The following is a 22,092-nucleotide window of genomic DNA, read 5'->3' as shown; positions in this document are numbered from 1 at the left end:
CTGTCATTTCTTTGGTCACACTGTCATCCATAGTGAACTTGCCTGGGGCTGAAACCCATTGGCAAGACACAGACATTCCAAGTTCTCATTCCCCCCTCCTCTTTACCTGGTAGTCAGGGTGTTTTCCAGACTTCTCTGATGATAGAAATCATCTGTGCACTGAAGGACCTATGAAAAGCCTCAGTTCTCAGCCCGTGCCAGACCCACTGAATCAGAATCTCCAAGGGAAGAGCCTGGGAAGCTGAATGATTGACAAGCAGCCTCAGGTGATCCCTCTCAAGGACACTGGGACATGCTGCCTGACTACCCTCCAGCCCATACCTCGCTGGTCTCTTAAGGCTCCTGGGGCATTCTCAGCCCCTTTCTGCCTCAGAATCATGGTATATGCTATTTCTTCTCACAAAAACTCCTTCCTGTTCCCTATACTTGCCTACTGCCTACTTCTTAGAACTTCACAACTCAGCTGAAATACAGTTTCCTCAGAAAAACCATCTTGACCAACCTCCTCACCATCTGAAGCTGGTTCCCATTTCATTCTCTCATAATACTCTGTGCTTTTTCTCCTTAACATTTATCACACAGTTTGTATCTTATGTGTTTGCCTAATGTCTTCCTTCTCACCAGTACTGAGCACAGGAAATGTCTAGTATTTTTTGCATGAATGAATAAACACAGTACTGGGAGAATGGTACTAAAGGTTGGATTAGATACTGTTCAGCAAAAAAACAAAGAAGTGAGCATATGAAAACTAACTTCCCAGGTAGGATTTTCACACATCGACTAAAATCAAGATAGATGAGCCCAACAAGTATGTGTATTTATGGGGCAATGGGTCAGATTACCTCAAAAGAATATTTATTAAAATTCATCAAAATGCAGTATTAGGAACCATGAATACAGCAGTGAGTAAGACTGAAACAGTCTCTGCCTTTATAGAGCTTACATGCTAGCAAGGATGACATGTTAGGAAACCAGTTATACAGCCTCATAATCATAATTCTGGTAAATGCAATTAAAGAATTACAAAGCTGTAAGAGCCTGTACCAGGAAGATCTGTCATGCTCCATAGGGCATCAAACTCTTTCTAGAATTTCTAAGACATTTGTCTAGGGAACCTGTGCCCAAAGAATCTAACATACTCTGCCCAGTCTCTTGTCAAAGTTGACATGAGGGGAGGTGCCTCTGTATAATGGTTTTTCAACTTAGGCACTATTGACATCTTGGACTGTAAGATTCTTTGGGGGCACTTTGCAGTGCACTGTAGGAGGTGTTAGCATCATTCCCGGCCTCTACCCACTAGACACCGGCAGATACCACAGTTGTGACAACCACAGATGTCTCAACATTACCAAATGTGTCTCATGGAAGGGCCAGGATACGGAGCAAAATCTGTCTCTCCTCCCTCCTCTGGTTGAGAACCACCATTCTACATGAAACTTGGTTTTTAAAAAATGTCTTTATGATTTATCCAACTCAATACCAGGAACTTAGTTTATTCATTCAATACACAAATCTTTGTTAAGTGCTTATGAGGTGCCAGGCATTGGAGACACAGCAGTGAACAAAGCCGGTGTTTTCTGGGAGCTTCATTCCAATGGAGATAGATGGACAGTAAATTTAAAACTGTATTTCAGAAGAAGGGGATAGGTTGGTCATAGAAGTCCTTTCTGATGAGATGGCATTTGAACAGTCTTGACAGAACAAAGGAATTAGCCACAGGAAAGCGAACACAAGGGGGACCCTCTTGTCCCCTCCTGGCCTGAGCCAGGAGCTCTGTCCTCTCGCTTTATCTCTAAATAAAAGTCTCTCACTTGCTCTCCTAAAAAAAAAAAAAGAAAGAAAGCGAACATCAGGAATAAAGGCAGAGCCACTGGAGGGCCCATACTTGACCTCACCTTTCCCTCTGCAGATCTAACCAAGCTGCTTGTGTTTCAGAGGGTCCTCCGCAGAAGGACAGCTGAATGGACTCCAGAGCAGCCTTAACTCCGCAGCCTTTGTGCCCATCGCCAGCTCCACAGGTGAGTGGGCACCAGCTCTTCCTAGGGCAGCACAGCAGGGAGGGTGCCAGACTTGGCACATTTCTGTCTTCTGCTCCCAAAGAGAGCTCCATTTCAAAGAAGGAAGCATCTAGCTTTTGAAGCATTCACGGATAGGTACTTTGTTACATTCTTCTTTCAAATGATACTGAAGTTTTAGGATTAAATGGTTTTCTGGAACTAGTTTGGGGTAGATGGAATTTCCCAGTCTGGCAGAATGCTCTCAGATATGTAGCAAAACTAGAATTAAAAATTTTACTAAACTAAAAATCCAAAAGCCTGCATTTGACTGGTGTTTCCACCAGTAGTATCTCTCACTGTATCCTCATCACAACCCCCTAAGGTGGAGCACGGGGACCCTGCCTGCACATGCAGACACAGAGGCTCAGACAGTTGAGGGGCCTGTGGGAGATTGTACAGGATGCAGAGCTAGAGCCCTGGTCTTTGACCTGCTCCCTGCCCTGCTGATGTAATAGGCAACTGCCAAGTAGCTCCTGAGGGCCTAAAGCCCTGCAAGGTAGGTACCCATATATAAGTCAGGCAACACTGGTCCAGAGATAGTTTGCTGTGAATAATAATTCACAAAAATCCGCTAATAACTAATCAGACAAATGAAAGAAAATCACTTGGATTCAATGCAATAAATACTAATTATGAGCACCTACTGTGAAGAAAGTAACATGCTGGGCACTGAGGTACAGAGAGGGTGACCTTGACAGCCCCTGCCGTCAGTGACCTGACAGACTCAGGCTAATAGAGAAGAGTCAGCAGGGAGCACGCTGCACGGCGGGTAAATGTCAGGTACTGGGAATGCACAGAGTAACGGTAGCCACCATTGGCTGGGCATTTACTCTGTGTCAGGCATAGTTCTGAGTGTTTTACAGGTAATAAGTCATTTGTTCACAAAACAGGCATGTAATTTAGGAACTGTGTTCCCCCGTTGCATGGCTGATGAAATAAAGGCACAGACAGATCATGAAACAATCTTAAAACCTCACAGCTGGTGGATGACAGGGCAGTATTTGGCGCAGGCTCCTTAGCCCTCCAGGAAGGCTTCCTAGAGGAGGAAACGTCCCTGCTGAAGTTTGAGTGCTGACAAGTCAGCCAGGAGAGGAGAGGCATGGGGTGAAAGAGTTCCAGGAAGAGAAGCTCTCCTTGTGCAAAGGTGGGGTGGGGGGTGGGGGGTGGGTATCTGTGAAAACATACTACGTGGGAGCCGTGTCAGTGTGGCTGGGACTAGGGCATGAGCAGGGAGTGGTCAGAGAAAAGGCTGTAGAGGTAGCAGGGCCAGGTTATGAGTGTAGGGAACTTGGTCCTGAGAGCAATAGGGAACCATCAAGGAGTTTTAAGGTTGGGGTGCAGGGGTGTGTGTAACATTATACACCTTAAAATGATTGAAGAATCATTGAGAAGCCTGTTTAGTTGGCCTGTATCATGGGGATGATTACATGCATCTCATAAGCTCACTGTGAAGATTAAAGGAAGCAATAGAGAGAGAAAGGCTTTGTAACTACACCCAGGTCAGGTCGTACTATATGATTAAAAGCATAAATACTGTTCCCTGCTTAAAATCTTGGAACCTGAATTCAGGAAGTATTTGATGGATATCTACATCCCCGCCCCAAAAAAGAAATCACTGTGACATGGTAGTTAGTTTTAAGGAAGTAAAATTTCTACATAAACTGTTACTCACCGAGAGAAGTGAGTGCCTAAGAAAACTGCACTAGTTGGAAAGATTTCCACAAGATACAGCTGTTAGAGCCCCTTCAACTCTTCAAAGCTGCAGACGTTTACTAAGCATGGAATTGAACTCTGTGTGTTGTCTGGCCAAGGAAGCTGGACATTTGAGGGGCCAGGCGGGTCATCCTTTTCAGTGTCTCGATTATGAATTACTGTTTACTAACAAAGTTACTTAGAAGGTTTTTTAACAGTTGCACTGAATTTGGTATCAGCATAAAACCACAGAGCAAAGAGAATAATTTGTACATTTCCCTGGTTTCTGATATCTTTTTCTCCTGCTTCTATGTTAAGATAAACGTGACCTTATTAGACAGACTGCTACTCACTGCCTTTGTCTCCAAATGACTCTGGGCCTCTAGACTGCCTTGAATTTGTTTCTATTCTTGAATTTGTGACTTTCTTGGTGTTCTGATGTTAAGCACTGGTGAGCATAATATAGTCTTAGGCATTTTCCATACTACCCAATGAACATTTTGCCTTCAGTATAACAGTAACCCTGGTAGATAGTTATACAGCTAGTAAACAACCACCTGGCACTTTGGTGTTTCAATTACAAATCATCTGTTTTCCTGTATTACACATAGATTTAAAGGAGTCGTTCTAAGGGTTCAGAAGGGTGTCCTATAAAAGGGAGAAGGTTGCTATTAGAAACATTTTTCTTCAATCCACATGCATCAGAAAGTTTTCAGTCACTGAGAGTTGGGAGGTTTGTGCCTATATAGGAATTACTAAACTAACTTTGAAAGGAATATAGCTCCTGTCTGCTCCAGTTAACTCAGTTGGTTAAACATGATATTATTGAGTCCATGAATATTGCCTTAAAGCCATGTGATTTTGTTCATTAGGCAGTCTGAATAAGATAGTGGTTCAGCCTCAGGGCACTGTTGAAAAACAACTCAGTTTTTTCCCACTGATGATGGCCTAGTGACATTCTTTTTATAATGAGCATGAAATGAGGCTATGGATGTAAAAGCTCCTAGCAGAGTGCTTGGAATGCTCCGTGAATGTTACTCTTCCTTGACTTCCCTACCTCAGGCTATATATTCTGAGTTTGCTATGGAAGGGAGAGTGTAGAGTCAGCAAATTTGGAAATTTGAGAACGAAGCTGTAGTAAGGGCCTTTGGCCATCCTTCTTTATAACTGTGATGTTCTACTTGCGTTCTGAAGTAGTAATGGTGAACCAAAATAGCAGAGAGCAGCCGATTAGATACCTGGCATTTCTCTTGTGCTGATTCCATAGTGCAAACTACCATTTGTGGAGGGTCTGAGGACATACCAGCTGCCCTCATCTTTGCTCCTTAGCTTTGCCTAAGCCTTTCTGGTCCTGGAGCCCGACCTCTACCCAGCCACCCCCACCCACATTTATTTTTTTAATATCTTATTGGTCCAGAGTTGGTGGGAGGGCCCACCACCATTTGAACACCAACACTGGGTTTCATTTACAAGAAGTAAGAAGCAATGCCCATGTTAAATATTATTCAGGGCCCCAGTGGAACGCACTTTAGCTTTCTGCTTTTTGCATGGGCATGGGGCAGTAGCATATCAGTGTGACTCTGCACTCCCACTTCACTGTCTCTCAGTGACACAAGAGAACTTATTTTAATAAAAAATAAACCCAGTGGAGTTTAAACCCCAAGAATCTAGTCACTTTAACTTTTTAGTTAAAAAAAAAAGTGATATCATTTGCCTGGCAGCTCTCAATGGAATGACCTATTTTCACTGTCAGATTCTCATTCTTTTCACCATGCATTATATACAGCTGTTAGAGATCCCGGATGGATCTGTAGTAATAATAGATTAATAATAAAAATAAATAAAGCTCTTTAGATGCTTGCCCTAGTGTCTTATGCACTTCATTGGTCTCAAAATGGTCTCTCCCTAGAGCCAGGGGATAAGAATTTGGGTTGATTACCCACTTTTACACCATTAGAAAGCAGAAGTGAGAGCATGGATTTCGTGTTTAGCAGGAAATGGGGCATCAGCATCTGGGAGAATGATGATCCCCTAAAACTTAGTTTTTCATTTGACCTATTGTCCTTTCAGCCAAGATCAAATAAAGTGTTAAGTAGGGATTCTTTTTTACATTTTTCAGGATCTTTGGAAGCTCCCCGAGTCATTTTCGCCAGATCCAAACCCTTGCCCACACAATCTGGAGCCCTTGCTACAGTTATAGGACAGAGAAAATCAAAGTCGGTTAAGGTAACAGTAAGAGTAAGAGCATATTTTTTAATTATAACTTGCTGAATTTATGTAACAGCAGGAGACTTAATAGCTATCAGGAGAAGTGATAGTTTCTCAAAATGACAAAGAAATTGTCATCTTATAAAAACCAAAGCTCCAAAGGACTTTCCAAAACTGTGGTCCAAGTTAAGCTACCACTAGCTTGCTTCTGTAATGGCCTGCCAGTAGGTGGCGCTATGGCGGTAAAAAATTTCCTTATTATCATGGAGGCTTTTGTTTAAAAATATGGGGACATCGAGGCCAATCAAAGAAATAGACGAAAGCCATAATTAAGTTATTACAGATAAAGTGTAACAGACTATATTGGAGAACATGATATTTGAAGGTCAAATTTACATTAACCTCTAAAGGGAATGAATATTGTTAAAGATATTTCTTACAAAAGAAAGCTCTTAAAACAAGAGTTGGGTAGTTGGTGAACTGGACTTTCAGACAATGGAAGACAGGGAGGGAACAAGTGAGGCTGATTAATCATGGTTTTTCCTGAGTTAAGATAAGCATATGCTAGAATTGAAAGCAAAACAAACTGTTAAGTCCCATCTACCACCCATCCAAAAAAAAGCTCCTACATTGAAGGACTGGCCTGATTTTATCTTCTGAGGCTGTACCCACACTTCACCAGCACTGACCCACAGTGTTTTGTTCCCAGCTATGGCCTTCAAAGTTTTCCAGAAAAATTCTATGAAACCGCAACTTTTGATGATTCCTGTTTGCTCTACCCTATACACTAAAGCATTAGTGGCACACCTGCTAGGAGCTTAATACTCTTCTTACCCCTAAGGGAATATTTATAAACTTATTTGAGAAGCATTATTCATCAAAATACCCCAGGAGAGCAAAGGAGGGAGGAAAATTATTTACCCACCACAGGATTCATTTATGTTGGATCAGAAAGCTTCAAATATCTTTCCCCAGCCCATTTAAACTCTTTACAGCAAGGAATGAGAAGAGAGAAGGGAACACGAAATCCATGGCTTGGTCATCTACCAAAATGCACCAGAGAAACTGGAACCCACCAGAGTTCTGTTAGGGATACATAGCCAGTGGTCCTTGAATTCTGATACTAAGCAGCCTATCCAATGATGAACAACTAATAAAATAGAGAAAATTGAAGTAAAAAGGTCAATATTTCCTACAGGAGACTGGCAGCCAAAAGAATAAATGTGACATCAAGCTCCAAACCAAACTGACGGTCTGCCAAAGAGAACTAATGTCCATCCATTTCCAGACTGTGAGACTTGGACCAGCCACAGTTGTAATATCACTTTCCTTGAACCTATTTCATTAGTATTCTTTACAATCCACCCAGAACATTACATGGCAAAATAGGATCATCAGCCGAGAAGCTCTGGGAAAGAGCCCATCTCTCAACACTTAAATCTTTGTTGCAAACACAGCCCCATTGAGCCTGAGCTGCACATTAGCCCGGGATGCGCAATGCCGTGCTTTGTGATTAGCTGACATGGTGAGACCACATTCCAGGTGTGTATGCGCTCCGACGATTCTGAGAGCGGGTCAGAGGCTCTCAAAATCTAACCTCCCGCCAGTGTAGCAAAGCTGTGGAAAGCTCCAGAGGCAGACCGGGCAGCCTGACAGCTGGCAGCTGGCAGTGAGCTGCCTCTCCATGAGCAGGGGATTCAGGTAGTTTATAAAGTGAGGCGGCAGAACCCCAGAGTCCACAACCCATTACCTGGATGCATGCTTTCTTCCTGTTGTGGATACAGTGTGGGGGGAATCACTGCCTGGACAGCGGTGCCTTCAACCACAGTCATCACCAGTTGTAAGAGTCCTAAAACCGCTTCATATGTAGGTTTAGGCAGTCAGGTTAGATTAGAGGATGTGAGATGAGTTTGCATACACACATGTTATATGAGACTGAGAAAACATCAGTGGTCCATACCAATGAACGAGGGAGCTGCACTGAAAATACTGGGGACTAAAAACCTTCACCGCCAATATGCTGCCCCAGGAAAGGACCATATTTAAATATATAACATTGTTCCATGTCTTCTTAGATTCTCTATAATCTATTTAGCATCTATTCATCATAGGACCCACTAAGTGTATTTTCTGTATTCTTGATGCTTTGGCATCTGGAGGCCTTAAGAACCGCCCCTCCCAGGGCTGGGTTATTCCTAAAGATAATAGCAACTTGCCCGTGAGCCTGCCTTTCATAGAAAACCAACCAATCCCAAGTTTATATCCCCAACTACCTCTAAGTATCCAACATTTCCCATGCCCTGACTCACTCCAGGACCAGATACAAGGCACCTAGAGGCTACCACTATATACCACAGAGCCACCAGAATTAGAACTAACCAGTCCTACATCATTTACCCTGCCCTGCCTTGCCTTCCTCAAGAAAACCCTGAATAAAGCTCTGGCCTAGCCTTTCCTCTCGCTCCTGTCTTCTGTCTCCTGATCACACTGGTGTTTTCCCCTGTGATCATGTGTGGCATGTCGTGTGCCCCTCTCTGGGACCTGGAGTATAATCATCTTCCAGCCAAGCCTCGCTGTCATTTCCTCCTGTGGCTGCACTGACTTCCCCACACCATACCCACCATGTGCTTTCTTAGGACAAGGATCAGTAGGAAGAATACTTTTAATTTGCGGTACAGGGAGCCAGGAAAGCATCTGAATCAATTTGGCTTATATCACCAAGTTGTAAGCAACTGGTCACAGCACTTTGCTGTAGGCTGTACTATACAAGTGATGTTTGAGCAGTGTGTGTTTCACTAGTCTCATTCTGGCTGCTGCTACACAAGAAGGATGTGGATCCCTCTACATGGCAAAATTGCCTGGCTGTCAGCCATTGAAATTTCGTGCTTTCCTGTCCTGAGGCCTCTTTCATTTAATTTAGTAACTGTTTCTACATTCAGAAACAAAAACTCAGGCATGGCTGAACCACCTGGTTGGAAGTGGGGGAGGAAACAAGCTGGCTTTTAGTTTGAGGGCAAGTAGGGGGATATTTCTAAGAACCCATTCAAAGGGGGTTCATTTGCCTTAAAGAAAACCTATTTTTGAAACTCTCTTTCTGAAATGGATTAAGAAATGGACTACTGAGAAAGATAACATCTGAAAATTGATATTGTCTTTTGCTGAGCTGGCATTCTCCCAAGAGGAGTGGTGATTCTTCAATTGTTAACAATTACTACTTTGTTATAAAGAGACAAGGGAAGTGCACTGGCCCCTTTCTCAAATTACGGTGATATTATAGAAGCACACACGCCTCCTGGAAAAAATGCCTGGCACCTAGGTTGTTTGAGTTGTGCCTGTGGCCTCATCTTGTAACAGATTTGTGCCATCCGGTGTCACACCCATTCCCTTTGCGTGGAAGAAGATCTTGTTTATTCTCGTAGTCCTGAACTAGGCACGTAATCAGCATAACACTGCTTTACTCTGTGAGCCTTTACATCTCTCACAAGTTAGCAATCCACTCTGCGGTTACCCGTCCCATGAACCCACACATCGTGCTGCTAGTTTCAGTGAGATGCTTGTTATAGGGCACACACTTTCACTTTCCCATCCTTATATCCTCAGGACATAATTGCTCCTAAAAGTTCTAAAGAAAGAAAACGGCATGCCAAGCCATGCTTGTCTTTGAAAAAAGCATGCTTTGCACATGGAAATATTTACAACTCTTTTTGCCTGATCTGTAGAATTTGAACTGGGCCCCTAAGAGTGTGGGTATATAACTGCAGGGCATGTCTGCAGAGACAACCAGGTCATCTGTTGTCCCCTCAGCAGCTGGCTTCCATTGTTCTCAGGTTAGCAACCCTGCCATGTTCATGACTCAGCCACTCTCTGTGTGATTGTTCCTTTCTCCACATTTTGCATTCAGCTTTCAAAAGACAGAATCAAGTGAGGACTTGGAGTATATTGCTTTGTTAGCATGAATGGCATTGATATTTTCCTTTATTCTTTCAAATTATGACTGTAAAGAAAAAGATACAGATTCTCTTAAGTCCTGAGAATAAAGAGCATCACTAGTAGAAGTTAAACACTGGTCCCTCATACTTCTTTTTTTCTCATCTTCCCAAGATTTCCATGTAGGGCTTCCCTAAGTATCAAGGAGCCCTCTTCTCTTGAAACCTAAATCCAGGGTAACTAGTTATTACCAGAGAGGAACAGCTTGAATGTGTGGAATATCCTCCCTTCAGTTACATCAATAAAACATAGCATGTCTCCCTAGTATAAAATGGGGTTACAACTTGGAAAGCCAACCTGGTTGTAAGATGATGAGATGAAGAAAAAGTCAGCTGGTTAGAAGATGCTATTTTTGTGTTTTTGTTTGTTATTAGGCAGAAGAATCACTCTTTCATATCGATTGGGTTGAAAAGTGACTTTGAGGTTTTCCCCACCTCTGTCACTTCTCATTTGCTTTGGAGGGAAATTAAGCCATGTGACAAACCCAAATGAAGACAATATGGAATTTGACAAGAGCTTTTTTAAACCTATTGTAGCTTAACTATGAAATTTATCAGGCAATGTATTGCTCATAGCTATTAGATAAAGAATGTGGAATTTTTAAAACCACAACTTTTTTGAGAAATATGACTCCTCTCGGGCCTTTTATTTTTTATTTGTTCATCCTCTCTACTCTTCTCCAGTATAAGTCCTCCTTGTCCTCTTCTCTTTATGCAGAGAATTTGAGTCGTGTACAATAGCCTTTTGACTAGCAAAAAGAGAGATATCCTCGGTTCACCTCTGCTAAAGAAAGCTATTGTACATAAACGCAGGAAAGAAACAGTCTCAAAAGCCAGACCTGGTGAAAACCTGCAACCTTATTTGGGACAATTAGCAACTCTAGTGGCTAAAGAGCAAGTCTGTTAGTCTATCCCTGTGACCAGGTCATCTGTTGTCCCCTCAGCAGCTGGCTTCCATTGTTCTCAGGTTAGCAACCCTGCCATGTTCATGACTCAGCCACTCTCTGTGATTGTTTCTCTCTCCACATTTTGCATTCAGCTTTCAAAAGACAGAATCAAAATACTATGCATTCATTCATCCAACAGAATGCCACTGGTGTGCAGAATTAAAGGTAGCAGCTGCTGCCTTCCAGCCAGATGCCAGCCTGCCACTAGGGTAGCATACAAAGCTGCCAACTTGGGCATTTCTGGTAATTTTCTTACAGCGGGATTGTAGCTAGGCAGGTACAGCATACTTCTCATCTCTGACATAGAGCCATAAAATATAACACCACGTGCAATAAAGCATAAAGGGGAAATCAAGGCCAAAAAGGAAGATATTTCTAATTTTTCAAGCATAAGACCAAATTAAATTATAATAATTGAAGTCAAATTTAGTTCTGAGTCTCCTAACAGCCAAGACAAAAAAGGAAACATGATAAATCAAAGTACTTGGTTCTTATTTTCAAAAAGGAAGAGATCCTCTGGAGGAAAATTATGCTTTTTCCTAGCTCTTATCCTAAAAAGTGTATTTCGCATGCTTCTTAGAGAAGACACTGAATGAATAGTGCCCTCAATAAGCTAAGACAGCAGTGCGTTTCACAAGGCTCCTTCTGGGCATGAACTACATAAAGGCCACACATTGCAGTTCAAGTCAGTGAAGACAATGAGGGACAAAACTAATATGGTCCAAGTCTCTCTGTGGTCCAACATTAACAAGGATAAGAGATTGAATATTTAGAGAACTGAGTGGATTGCATGGGTCTTAGACAATCCTAAATATCCTAAATATAACTGCTGTCAGTTGCTTGCTTTGTAAGAGCTGGTTGTGCTCGGAGACAAGGACCCAGACACGTGGACCTGTACATTGTTAGCTGAAGATGCACCTGGATGCTTCGGAAAGCAGGTGGCAGAGGTAACTTCTTGGGGAAGCTGTTGGAGCTGATCAGTAGTCTCAGCCCATCACGTGGCATGTCTGTTTGGTGTTCCTTTATTTATTTACATCTAGCTTCCTCTGCGCAGGCACCACCCGCGTCCTCTTACCCCCTTCCTCCACAGTGTGGCTAATTCCTGTTTGTCTATTTGTCCTGCTTCCTCCTTACTAACCCTACCTGATTCCCACCCCCAGTCTGATTTAGATGCTTTTTGACTATGCTCCGATGGAACTCTGTGATTATTTCCATCTTAGCTGGCTTTTATAACACTCTTATCTTTATGGATTACTTGACCATTCCCCCACTAAGCTGTAATTTCCTGGAAGGTAAGGTTGAGGTCTGATTTGACTCAGAAATCTTGGGGCCTAGCACAGTGCCCAGCCCATAGTAGGGACTTAAGAAATTCTGACTGATTAGATGAATGAGTGAATTTTCATATTTCTACCTTTGTTTTTTCTTTTGCCTATATGTGGAATACCTGTCCATATATGCAAATCTTTCTTAGCCTCTAAGGATCCAGTTAAGTTTTATCTCTTCCTAAAATCCTTATTCATATAATTGCATTTGTCTTGCCATTTTTACATCCCTAGAGCACTTACAATTTATATCACACAGCTTAGCACTGCATTGTATTATATCATCCTTTATCACTACTTCTTGGGTGAATTGTCTCTTCAATAAGACCATGAACTCCTTAAAGGCAGAATTATGTTTTTTGTGTTTCTGAGTCCATAGCACACCAAAATTGCTCCATTACCTTGTAATATCAGCCCTAAAAAAAATACAAAACACAAAATTTTTCTGGAAAACAATCTATTCCTTCTGTTCTCCTGGCTTCAAGTAAAAATGCTTTAACTTAGGAGATTTTGTAAATAATACATTTTATTATTAAACAATCTTAAAAATCAGAATAACCTTTTTTATAAATTCCCTGGTATTTCTAGCAATATTGTAAAACTACTTCCTATAAAATAAAGAATGACTAGTTACTACCCTTCAGATAGTAATTGCTTATACACATTTGCATCCTTACTATAAATCAGTTTGTTACTATACAGAATTCAGTATAAAGATACTCTATTTTAGGCTACATCAAAGGATTTAATTAAAAGGAAACAAAGTTAAAATGAAGTTTAGTCTATTTGACAAACATTCTTCAGCCCATTTTTCCTCTATACCAACTAATTATAGCTCTTTAACTTTATCACACAGATTAGGTCTTGCTGTTGAACACTGAACTTTCTTTTAATTCTCTTCTTCATTCTCCATGAATTCTTTAGGTTCCTCTGAAATTGTGTAATACCTGAAACTGGACACCATACTCTAATGTTAGAGATCAGCCTAGTATTGGGTGTAATACAAAATGTATCATCATGGTTCTAGAGTCATATGTTACACTTTGCGTTTATTTTTGTATCATGTTCTCAGAAACAAAACTAAAGGTCTCTCACCTCTTACCTTCCCTACCTACTCTTGCTTCAAGTTCAGTGCCATATAGTGATACCACTATCATCATCAGTAACAATACCTAACTTTTCTAAGATTCCAGAATGTAGGATGGACAGGGCATAACTCTGAAGTTAGACTGACCTCTCTGGGCTCCACTGCTTTCCACTTGGCAACCATAGGCTAATCAATTAATCTCTGCGAGTCTCAGTTTCCTCATCTATATAATAAGCATAAAAATATCAATCTTACAGAGTTAATGTAAAGATTATAGATTGCCTCAGCAACAAAAATTAAACAATCTAATTTTAAAATGGGCAAAGGACTACAATAGACATTTATTTCAGAGAAGATTTCAAATGGACAATAAACACATGAAAAGATGTTTATCACTAATCATAAGGGAAATGCAAATCAAAACCATAATGAGATACTATCTCACACCCTTTAGGGTGGCTACTATTAAAAACACTGAAAGTAACAAGTGTAGGTGAGGATTTGGAGAAATGTGGAGAATTGATGTTTCATATAAAAGTTCATTTTTAAATTTTTTTGTGGAACCTCCATATTTGCAAAGTGGCTGTAATAAATTTACATTATTGTATATATATGTATACTATTGACTCCTTTGTCATAAATTAATTAACAGTATGTGGATGGGTTTATTTCTGGGCTCTCTATTCTGTACCTTTGATCTATGTGACTGCTTTAATGCCAATACCATACTGGTTTGATAACTACAGCTTTGTAATATAGTTTTGAATACTGCAGTTTGATTACTATAGTTTTGGTATACAGTTTGTAAAATATTACTTTGGGTAGTATGGACATTTTAACAATATCAATTATTCCAACCCATGAACACAGAATATCTTTCCATTTTTTGACATCTTCAATTTCTTTCATCAGTTACTTATAGTTTTCAGTATATAGGTGTTTTGCCTCCTTGGTTATACTTATTCTTAGATATTTTATTCTTTTTGATACAATTGTAAAGGGGTTGTTTTCTTTATTTCTTTTTCTGATAGTTTGTTAGTGTCAAGAAATACAGCTGATTTTTTGTATATTAATTTTGTATCCTGAAACTTTACTGAATTTGCTGATAGCTGTAACAGTTTTTTTTTTTTTGCTAGTCTTTAGGGTTCTCTGTATATAATACCATGTCATCTGCAAAAAGTGAGAGTTTTACTTCTTCCTTTCCAGTCTGAATGCCTTTTATTTATTTTTCTGGTCTAATTGCTCCAGCTAAGATCTCCAATATAATGTTGAATAAAAGTGGGGAGAGGGGGCATCCTTGTCTTGTTCCTGATCTTAGAAGAAAAGCTTTGAGCTTTTCACTATTGAATATGATGTTAGCTATAGACTTGTCATATATGACCTTTATTATAAGTACATTCCTTCTATGTCCACCTTGTTGAGATTTTTTAACATAAATGGTTATTGAATTTTGTCATATGCTTTTTCTGTATCAGTTGAGATGATCATACCATTATTTTATCCTTCCTTTTGTTAAATCCACTGGTTTGTGGATGTTGAACCATCTTTTCATCCCTGAAGTAAAACCCACTGATCATGGTTATGATCCTTTTAATGTATTGTGAAATTCAGTTTGATAACATTTTGTTGAGCAGTTTTGCATCTATATTCATCAGGGATATTGGCCTGTAATTCTCATTTCTTGTGGCATCTTTGTCTGCTTTTGGCATTAGGGTAAATGCTGGTCTCAAAAAATGACTTTGGAGGAGTTCTTTCCTATTCTGGTTTTTGGAAGAGTTTGAGAAGGATTGGTATTAACTGTTGTTAAATGTTTGGTAGAATTCACCAATGAAGCTGCCTATTACTGGGGTTTGTTTGTTGAGAGGTTTTTGATTACTGATTCAATCTCATTTATTTTATGTATATTTTACCACAATTTAAAAAAATCATGGATTATGTATATAATGCACCTAGCACAGTGTTTGGCACATGATAGATAATCAGTAAGCCTTAGTTCTTACAATGGTGTCACTATTCAGAGCACATGGTTTTGTTAATTCCCATTGTAATCCTTGAGATTATATTATTGTTAAATAATATAAAAAGTTAGGTTTCTTAGAAAGCAAACTCTAAGGTGGAAATTAGTGTACAGGACCTTTATTAAGGAGTGCTGTTGGGATCATTATAGAAAGGAATGCAATGGAAAGAAACAGGGACTGGACAATGGAAGAATTTGGGCTGTGATGTAGTGGCAAGAAAGACCTCAACTGGCCCCACAGGGAGCTGTGAAACTGGGATGGCCTTTCAGAGTTGTGAGCTTTGGTGAGGGGGCTGGGAGACAGTTTTTATACATACTCAGTGTTGCTTCTTTATTGGATATGGGCTGCCTGGGAAGAGGACTTGGTAGTGCCCTTCTGTGATGGGGAAATTCCCAAAGAGGCCTCGAAGCAGCAGTGGAGATGGGAAATGAAAAAAGAGGCTGTGTCTGTGATATCCCTCTTTGTATGCTCAGGGTCGAGCATAACACTTGGTGTAGAGCAGGCCTGCCATTGAGATTTGGGGTTGAGTGAGTTAGCAATATTCCCCCTCACCTAGAGAAGAGAAAACTAAGGTGTACTAACTAGGAAATGGCTCAGTTCACATAACTGACAGGTGGTGAAGCCAGATTTGAACCCAGATTTGACTGCAAAACCCTTGCTATTAGTGACTGTAGTAATAAAAATAATTTTATTGAGCACTTGGTATATGCCAGGGACCATGCCAAGCTTTGTGTATTTGTCATATTTTATCTTCTCTAGCCCTACAAAAGTAGGTGGCTTTGTTGTCTGTATTACATATGAGGAAACAAGGCTGAGAGAAGTTAAGTGACTTGTCCAAGCCACACAGTCAATTTTGGTGGAGCTGAAATTCTAACCCAGGCAGCTTTATTCCAGAACCTGAACTGTCTCATCATGTCAAAACTCTAGGTTCCTCAGGGTGATTTCATTTTTCCAGCTTCATCTCCTAATGGACCTAAGTGGCTAGTGACCCGGCCCTCCAGCCTGTACTTCCCCGAAGTGTCTGGTGTTATCGCTAATTGCTCAGCAGGGGATTCCTAGCAGTGTGGGAGCATATGTGGGTGAGGCGGCTTGCCTGTAATCCAACCATTTATCATTTCTTTTTTGGATGGAGCCAGACCTGAGAAGAGGGAGGATGAGGATCAAGCGGGCCACCTGCCTTCGCTCCCATGGGTGGGTGGTGGATGGAGATCATCTTTCCCACACCAAACAGCTCTGAAGGGGCAGCAGTTCACATTGGCAGAGGCATCTTAGATGGGGATGAAGCAAGAAAGCTGGGACCTCTGCAGTAGAGGGTAGATCTGAAGGGGTGTGGGGCAGGGGTTGGGAATCACCCATGGATTAGCAAGGAGAGTGTTCCCTGAAGGAAAGAAACTTAAAACATAAGTAAAAGATTTATTTTTGTTAACAGGTCAAGAAGTTTGGTGACAGGAAGTCAGGGCTGGTGCAGCTCTTCAGTACATAAGCAAAGAGCTAGGCTCCTCTCTTCTGCTCATCTAACCCCAAAGCATTGGCTTTTATTTTTTTGGTCATAAGGTGATTCCTGTCCTACTGGCATTGTGTCCATGTTCCAGGCAAGAAAGGGATGTAGGGGGTAGGGCAAAAGACAGATGCCAGCTAATTCTGTCCATTTTAAAAAAAGCTTTCTTGGAAGCCTAGGAGTTCCAACTAATACCTCACTGGCCAGGCCTGGATCCCATGCCCTTCTCCCTAGCAACAAAGGAGTTTGGAGAGGTAGTCTTTTGGCTGGACACATTGCCTCCCCAAGCAAATTGAGGTTCTTTTATTGAGGAAGAAGGGAAGAATGGATGTTGAGAAATATCCATCAGTTTCTGTTACAACAGGTTTCCTTTCCAGAGTCTCCTGCCCTGTTGAACTGAGTCCATCACCTTTTTGCAGCCCCTCTCCACCAGCTTCTTGACTGCTGAAAATAGAAATGCCATTCTTTGATCCTCATTTGCCCCAGACCTAGCTTTTAGTACATGGGGGTGGGGGTACCTGTTACCTGGAGGTTTCAGAAAACACATGAAGTCCTCATTTTCCTATAAGAAAGGTCATTCATTATAAGTGAGGAAGATGGAAAAAATGAGTCATAGAGAAAAATCCCTATAAATGTGTTCGTTAATCAAAATGATAAATTTGCTCTAGTATAATATAAATATATAGTGTATCACTCATTTACATGAATTATTCACAATTTGCTCCTGATTATCCTGTACCAGAGTGATTATGTATACTCAAATTATGCCAATTAACTTTTCTTGTAAGTTTAATTTTATTACAATACTAAATTCTGTTCATGTTTGTTGTCTTCCTAAGATTTTGTTCCCTATACAGCTACTTTAAAAACAGAGAGAGATTATTAATGACTCCTGTTTCATTTAAAGAAAAGCTCCCTTATGCTCAGATTTTGCTGAGATTCTCCAAAAAGAATCGAGCTGGAGCCTAGTAGTAAAGAGGCAGAGGATTTTAAACTAACAGTGAATACAAAGCTACAGTAATCAAGACAGTATAGCATAGGATAGATCTGTAGAATATGAGAGTCCAAAAGTAAATCCATACATCTGCTTTTCAACAAAGGTTCCAAGACAATTCAGTGAGGAAAGAATAGTCTTTTCAACTTGTGGTTGAAGAGACTGGTGGTGCTAGAACACTTTGTTATCCATATGCAAAAGAATGAAGTTGAACCCCTACCTCACACTGTAGACAAAAACTAACTCAAAATTCATAAAAGATCTACATGTAAGGGCTGATTTAGAAAATTTCTAGGAGAAAACATAGCAGTAAATCTTCATGTTCTTGACAATTTCTTGACATTGGCAGTAATTTCTCAGATATGACACCATAAGGCACAAGCAACAATAAAAATTAAATAGTTTAGATTCATCAAAATGAAAAAACTATGTGCTTCAGACTCACAGACTCCCAAGAAGGGACTAGCAGTTACCAAAGGGAAGGTGTTAGGGAGGGTGGATGGGTAGAGAGAGAAAAGGGGATGAAGGGATACTATAATTAACACATACAATATAGATAGGTCACAGGGAAGGCAATACAGCTCAGAGAAAACACGTTAATAACCCTGTAGCATCTTACTGTGCTGATGGACAGTGATTGCATTGGGGTGGGGAGACTTAATAATATGGGTGAATATTGAAACTACCATGTTGCTCATGTGAAACCTTCATAAGACTGTATATATCAATGATAACTTAATTTTAAAAAACTATATGCTTCAAAAGGCACCATTAAGAAAGTGAAAAGACAACCCATAGAATGGAAAAAAGTGTAAAACATAGCTGGCAAGGTATTTATATCCAGAATATGTACACATCTCTTATAGCTTGACCATACAAAGACAGATAACCCAATTTTTTAAATGAGCAAAGGATTTGAATAGAGATTTCTCCAAGGAAGGAATACAAATGGCCAATAAGCACCTGAAAAGATGCATCGTTAGAGATTAGGGAAATGCACATTAGAACCACAGTGAGATGCCACTTAATACCCACTAAATGACTGTGATCAAATGGTGGGTAACACAATTGTTGGTGAGAATGTAGAGAAATTGGAACGCTAACACATTGCTGGTGGGAATGGAAAGTGGTACAACTCTTTGGGAAAAAGAGTTTAGCTATTTCTCAAACAGCTAAACATAGAGTTTATCTAAGCCAGAAATTCTAATCCTAAGTGTATATCCAGGGAAAATGAAGACATATGTCTACCTAAAAGCTGAACATGAATATTCATAGCAGCATTACTCAATAGCCAAAATGTAGAAACAACCTAAATGTCTGTCAGATAATGAATAAACAAAATGTGATATATACCTACAACAGAATATCATTCAGCCACAAAAAAGAATGATGCACTGACATAAACTACAATATGGATGAACCTTGGAAGTGCAGTGTCAAGTGAGTAAAGCCAGTCACCAAAGACCACAGAGTGCATGATTCTGTTAATGTGAACTGTCTGGAATAGGCAAATTCGAAGTCAGAAAGTAGATTACTGATTGCCCAGGGCTAGGGTAGGGGAAGGGAGACTGTGGAGTGACTGCTAATAGGCCTAAGGTTTCTGTTGGGCATAATGAAAATATTCTAAAATTAGATTGTAGTGATGGTTACACTAAAGACCACTGAGCTATATACTTTAAATGTGTGAATTTTACTAGTGTGTGAAACATCTCAAACCTTAATAATGTTAATAGTTAATATCTGCAAAATAAAAAAACAAAACAAAAAGCCCTCAGTGTAAGCAGTTAAACTGTTTTTACTTCTTAGATAGCCACAATCTTTAATAAATACCTACAGTGCCTCCTGTTCATTAATTCAACAAATATTTGACTCCCTCCTTTGTGCGAGGCCTGCCTAAAGGTTCTGGGCAGAAAGATGCCTGGGCACAGCTTTGCCTCTGGCTTTCTAAGTTTCCAAGTAAGGTGGTGTGCCTGGGAACAGCAGCTGTCCCTGGGCCTGGCCTCGCTTGCTTCTGTCCCCGTTTGGAAAGGTGTCAGACTCCCGGGTATTTCTGTTGCTTTAGTCAGCACAGGGCAAGGAGGGCCTTGACTATAGTTTCAGAGCCTTAAGCTTCACTTCATGCTTCAAATCCAAGACAGAGCAGCTGAGAATGGGACTAACCACGCCACCGATTGCTTCTCTCCCATTGTTAATCCCTTTAATTCTGCTATCCACAGGCACCCCTCCCTTCACACTGCTCTGTTGCCCACTTGTGATATGATTGAACAAGTGTTTTGGGGCTTTGAAAGGTGATTCTTAGAGACACCTTAGGTGACCCAGGCTCTGGCTGGGCAGATGCTCTTGATGTTCATTACATGGGGCACCAGAGATCCAGAGACCACTGGGCTAATACACTTTCCAGTCAACCCTGTCCTGAAAAGAAGGGAACTGCTGCTGACACCCCCTGAGTTCCTGCCTAGCTGCCAGGGTCACTGGGAGAACATTTCATTGGTAAGTGCAGACAGTGAGAAACCCCGAGTCCTTTTGGCTCAGATAAAAGAGTTTATTTTCTGACACTTGAATTATTAAGTCACTTTAAAGCATGACACAACTGGCTTTGTGATTATTGTATTATACAGTGCATCCATCTCTTTCACAAACTGAATTTTATGCCCCACCCCACCCCATAAAATGTCACTTTTCACAGAGCCCTAGAATTATACTAATCTTAATTTCTCTCTCCAAATTGACAAATTTATTAGGGTCCTAAGATGTTCATTACATTTACAAAAGCATACTTCCTAACGGCCTGTGGACAGAGAAATACAGCTGGTGTTAGTCACTGTCATGCGTGCCTCTGTCCATCGCTCCTGTGGCCCTAGTCCTTGCAGAGTGTAAGGAACGCCTTTTCTCCCGTCCTGGGCTCTCCCCTCATTGCCGTAGGAAGGGGAGTAGCAGGAAATGGAATCTGCCCCGGTCGTGAGATTTTTGAAGGAAACAAAGCATGATCTGATGAAGAGCAGGTTAATCCTGCTATTTCATTTCCCTTTCAGAAAGGGTGGGGGCAGGATTGTGATATGAAGTATTTGGTTTCACATCTGTTCCAGGAATTATCCTCAGCATAAATCCATTTTTCTTTTAAGCATCCTAAAGCATCCCAGGGAGCTCCTCCTCCTATGTACCCTCCCCACGCCCACGTTGATTTCATGGCAGCAGAGCAGCTGACAGACTTCCAGAAAGATCATATTGTCATTGCTACAGAAGGAGGGAATCTCTAAGTCTTGGAAGTCAGAATTTCTGTGGGTCACTAGGTCAATTTTGTGCTGTGCTCTCCGTGAAGCATTTAGGAAGAAAAGTACGTAGCATACCAGTAGTCGCAGCATGGGACGAGGACCCGATTTGACAATCAGAGCACCCGGTTTCTCCTCTCAGCTGTGCGGCTCTGTGTGTGATCCTGGGCAAGTCACCCAACCTCTTTGGGCTCACGGCCCTCCTCTGTAAAATTTGGGCAATGTTTCCCAAAATGTGTTCTGCAAAATACAAGTCTTCACAGTTAAATAAGTTTGAGAAATTCCGTTTATGATATGCCATTAAAGAATTGGAGTATTACAGGCTCTGAGGAGTCTTTTTCAATAAAGAAACTTGTTTTCATCCAGCATTTCTCAGATTTATCTGAACTGGAAGTCTTTTTCCCGTAATGCTGATTGCCATCTTGACACTGTGAGAAATGAAATTCAGCTCCAAAATGCTGCAAATCTATAATCTGTTACATGCCGCATTTACCAACTTCAATTTAAAGTAACTTTTCAACCTTCAAGTCTCATTCATAGGAACAAGAAAAATAATTTTATATATGGCAAGGTGACTTGTGGTTTTAAAAACTGTACCTAAGAGTCAAAGCAATTATTCAGACCAACACAGGCTTACAATTAGAGTTTTGAAAAAGTTTCCTTGCAGAGTGTAAGGAACTTACACTCCATCTTGCAGGTATTTAGTGCTCTCATATGGCCTTTGGGGGATGTGGTGGGAATTTTCTATGAATTAATTATGTTCAGCAACTATTAGGTGCACACAAGGAATAACAAACAAATCACAAGATCCCTAACCTTAATTCAAAGAACAAACATACATACAAGGTAAAATAGAATTCCATATTTTAGAGTGAGGCAAAAGAATGGTTACAAACTCATATTTTGAGAAATGTTAGTATATACTATTAATTAAATATCTCCCGAGAAGATGCAAAGAATAAGGAATTGAAGGCAGCCATGGAAGTAAAATAGGAAACAGAAAATTCAAGGAAC

The 22,092-nt window shown here is 40.6% G+C and overlaps 1 protein-coding gene across 17 annotated transcripts in view; it reads left to right on the top strand.

The window, feature by feature from the left end:
- Window positions 1-22,092, top strand: part of TTLL5 (tubulin tyrosine ligase like 5) — a 414,761-nt gene that overhangs the window by 225,903 nt on the left and 166,766 nt on the right. For 12 of the 17 annotated variants that reach the window (XM_073242099.1, XM_073242106.1, XM_037023549.2 and 9 more), the window contains 2 exons: window positions 1,936-2,018; window positions 5,869-5,987. In XM_073242099.1, coding sequence (XP_073098200.1) covers window positions 1,936-2,018; window positions 5,869-5,987 — 202 coding nt within the window. The remainder of the gene's footprint in view (window positions 1-1,935; window positions 2,019-5,868; window positions 5,988-22,092) is intronic. The other 5 variants (XM_073242102.1, XM_073242103.1, XM_073242104.1 and 2 more) reach the window with 2 other exon arrangements.

Source organism: Manis javanica, chromosome 8, assembly GCF_040802235.1.
Source record: "Manis javanica isolate MJ-LG chromosome 8, MJ_LKY, whole genome shotgun sequence".
NCBI classification, from domain to species: domain Eukaryota; kingdom Metazoa; phylum Chordata; class Mammalia; order Pholidota; family Manidae; genus Manis; species Manis javanica.
This window is presented reverse-complemented; position numbering and strand designations above follow the sequence as displayed.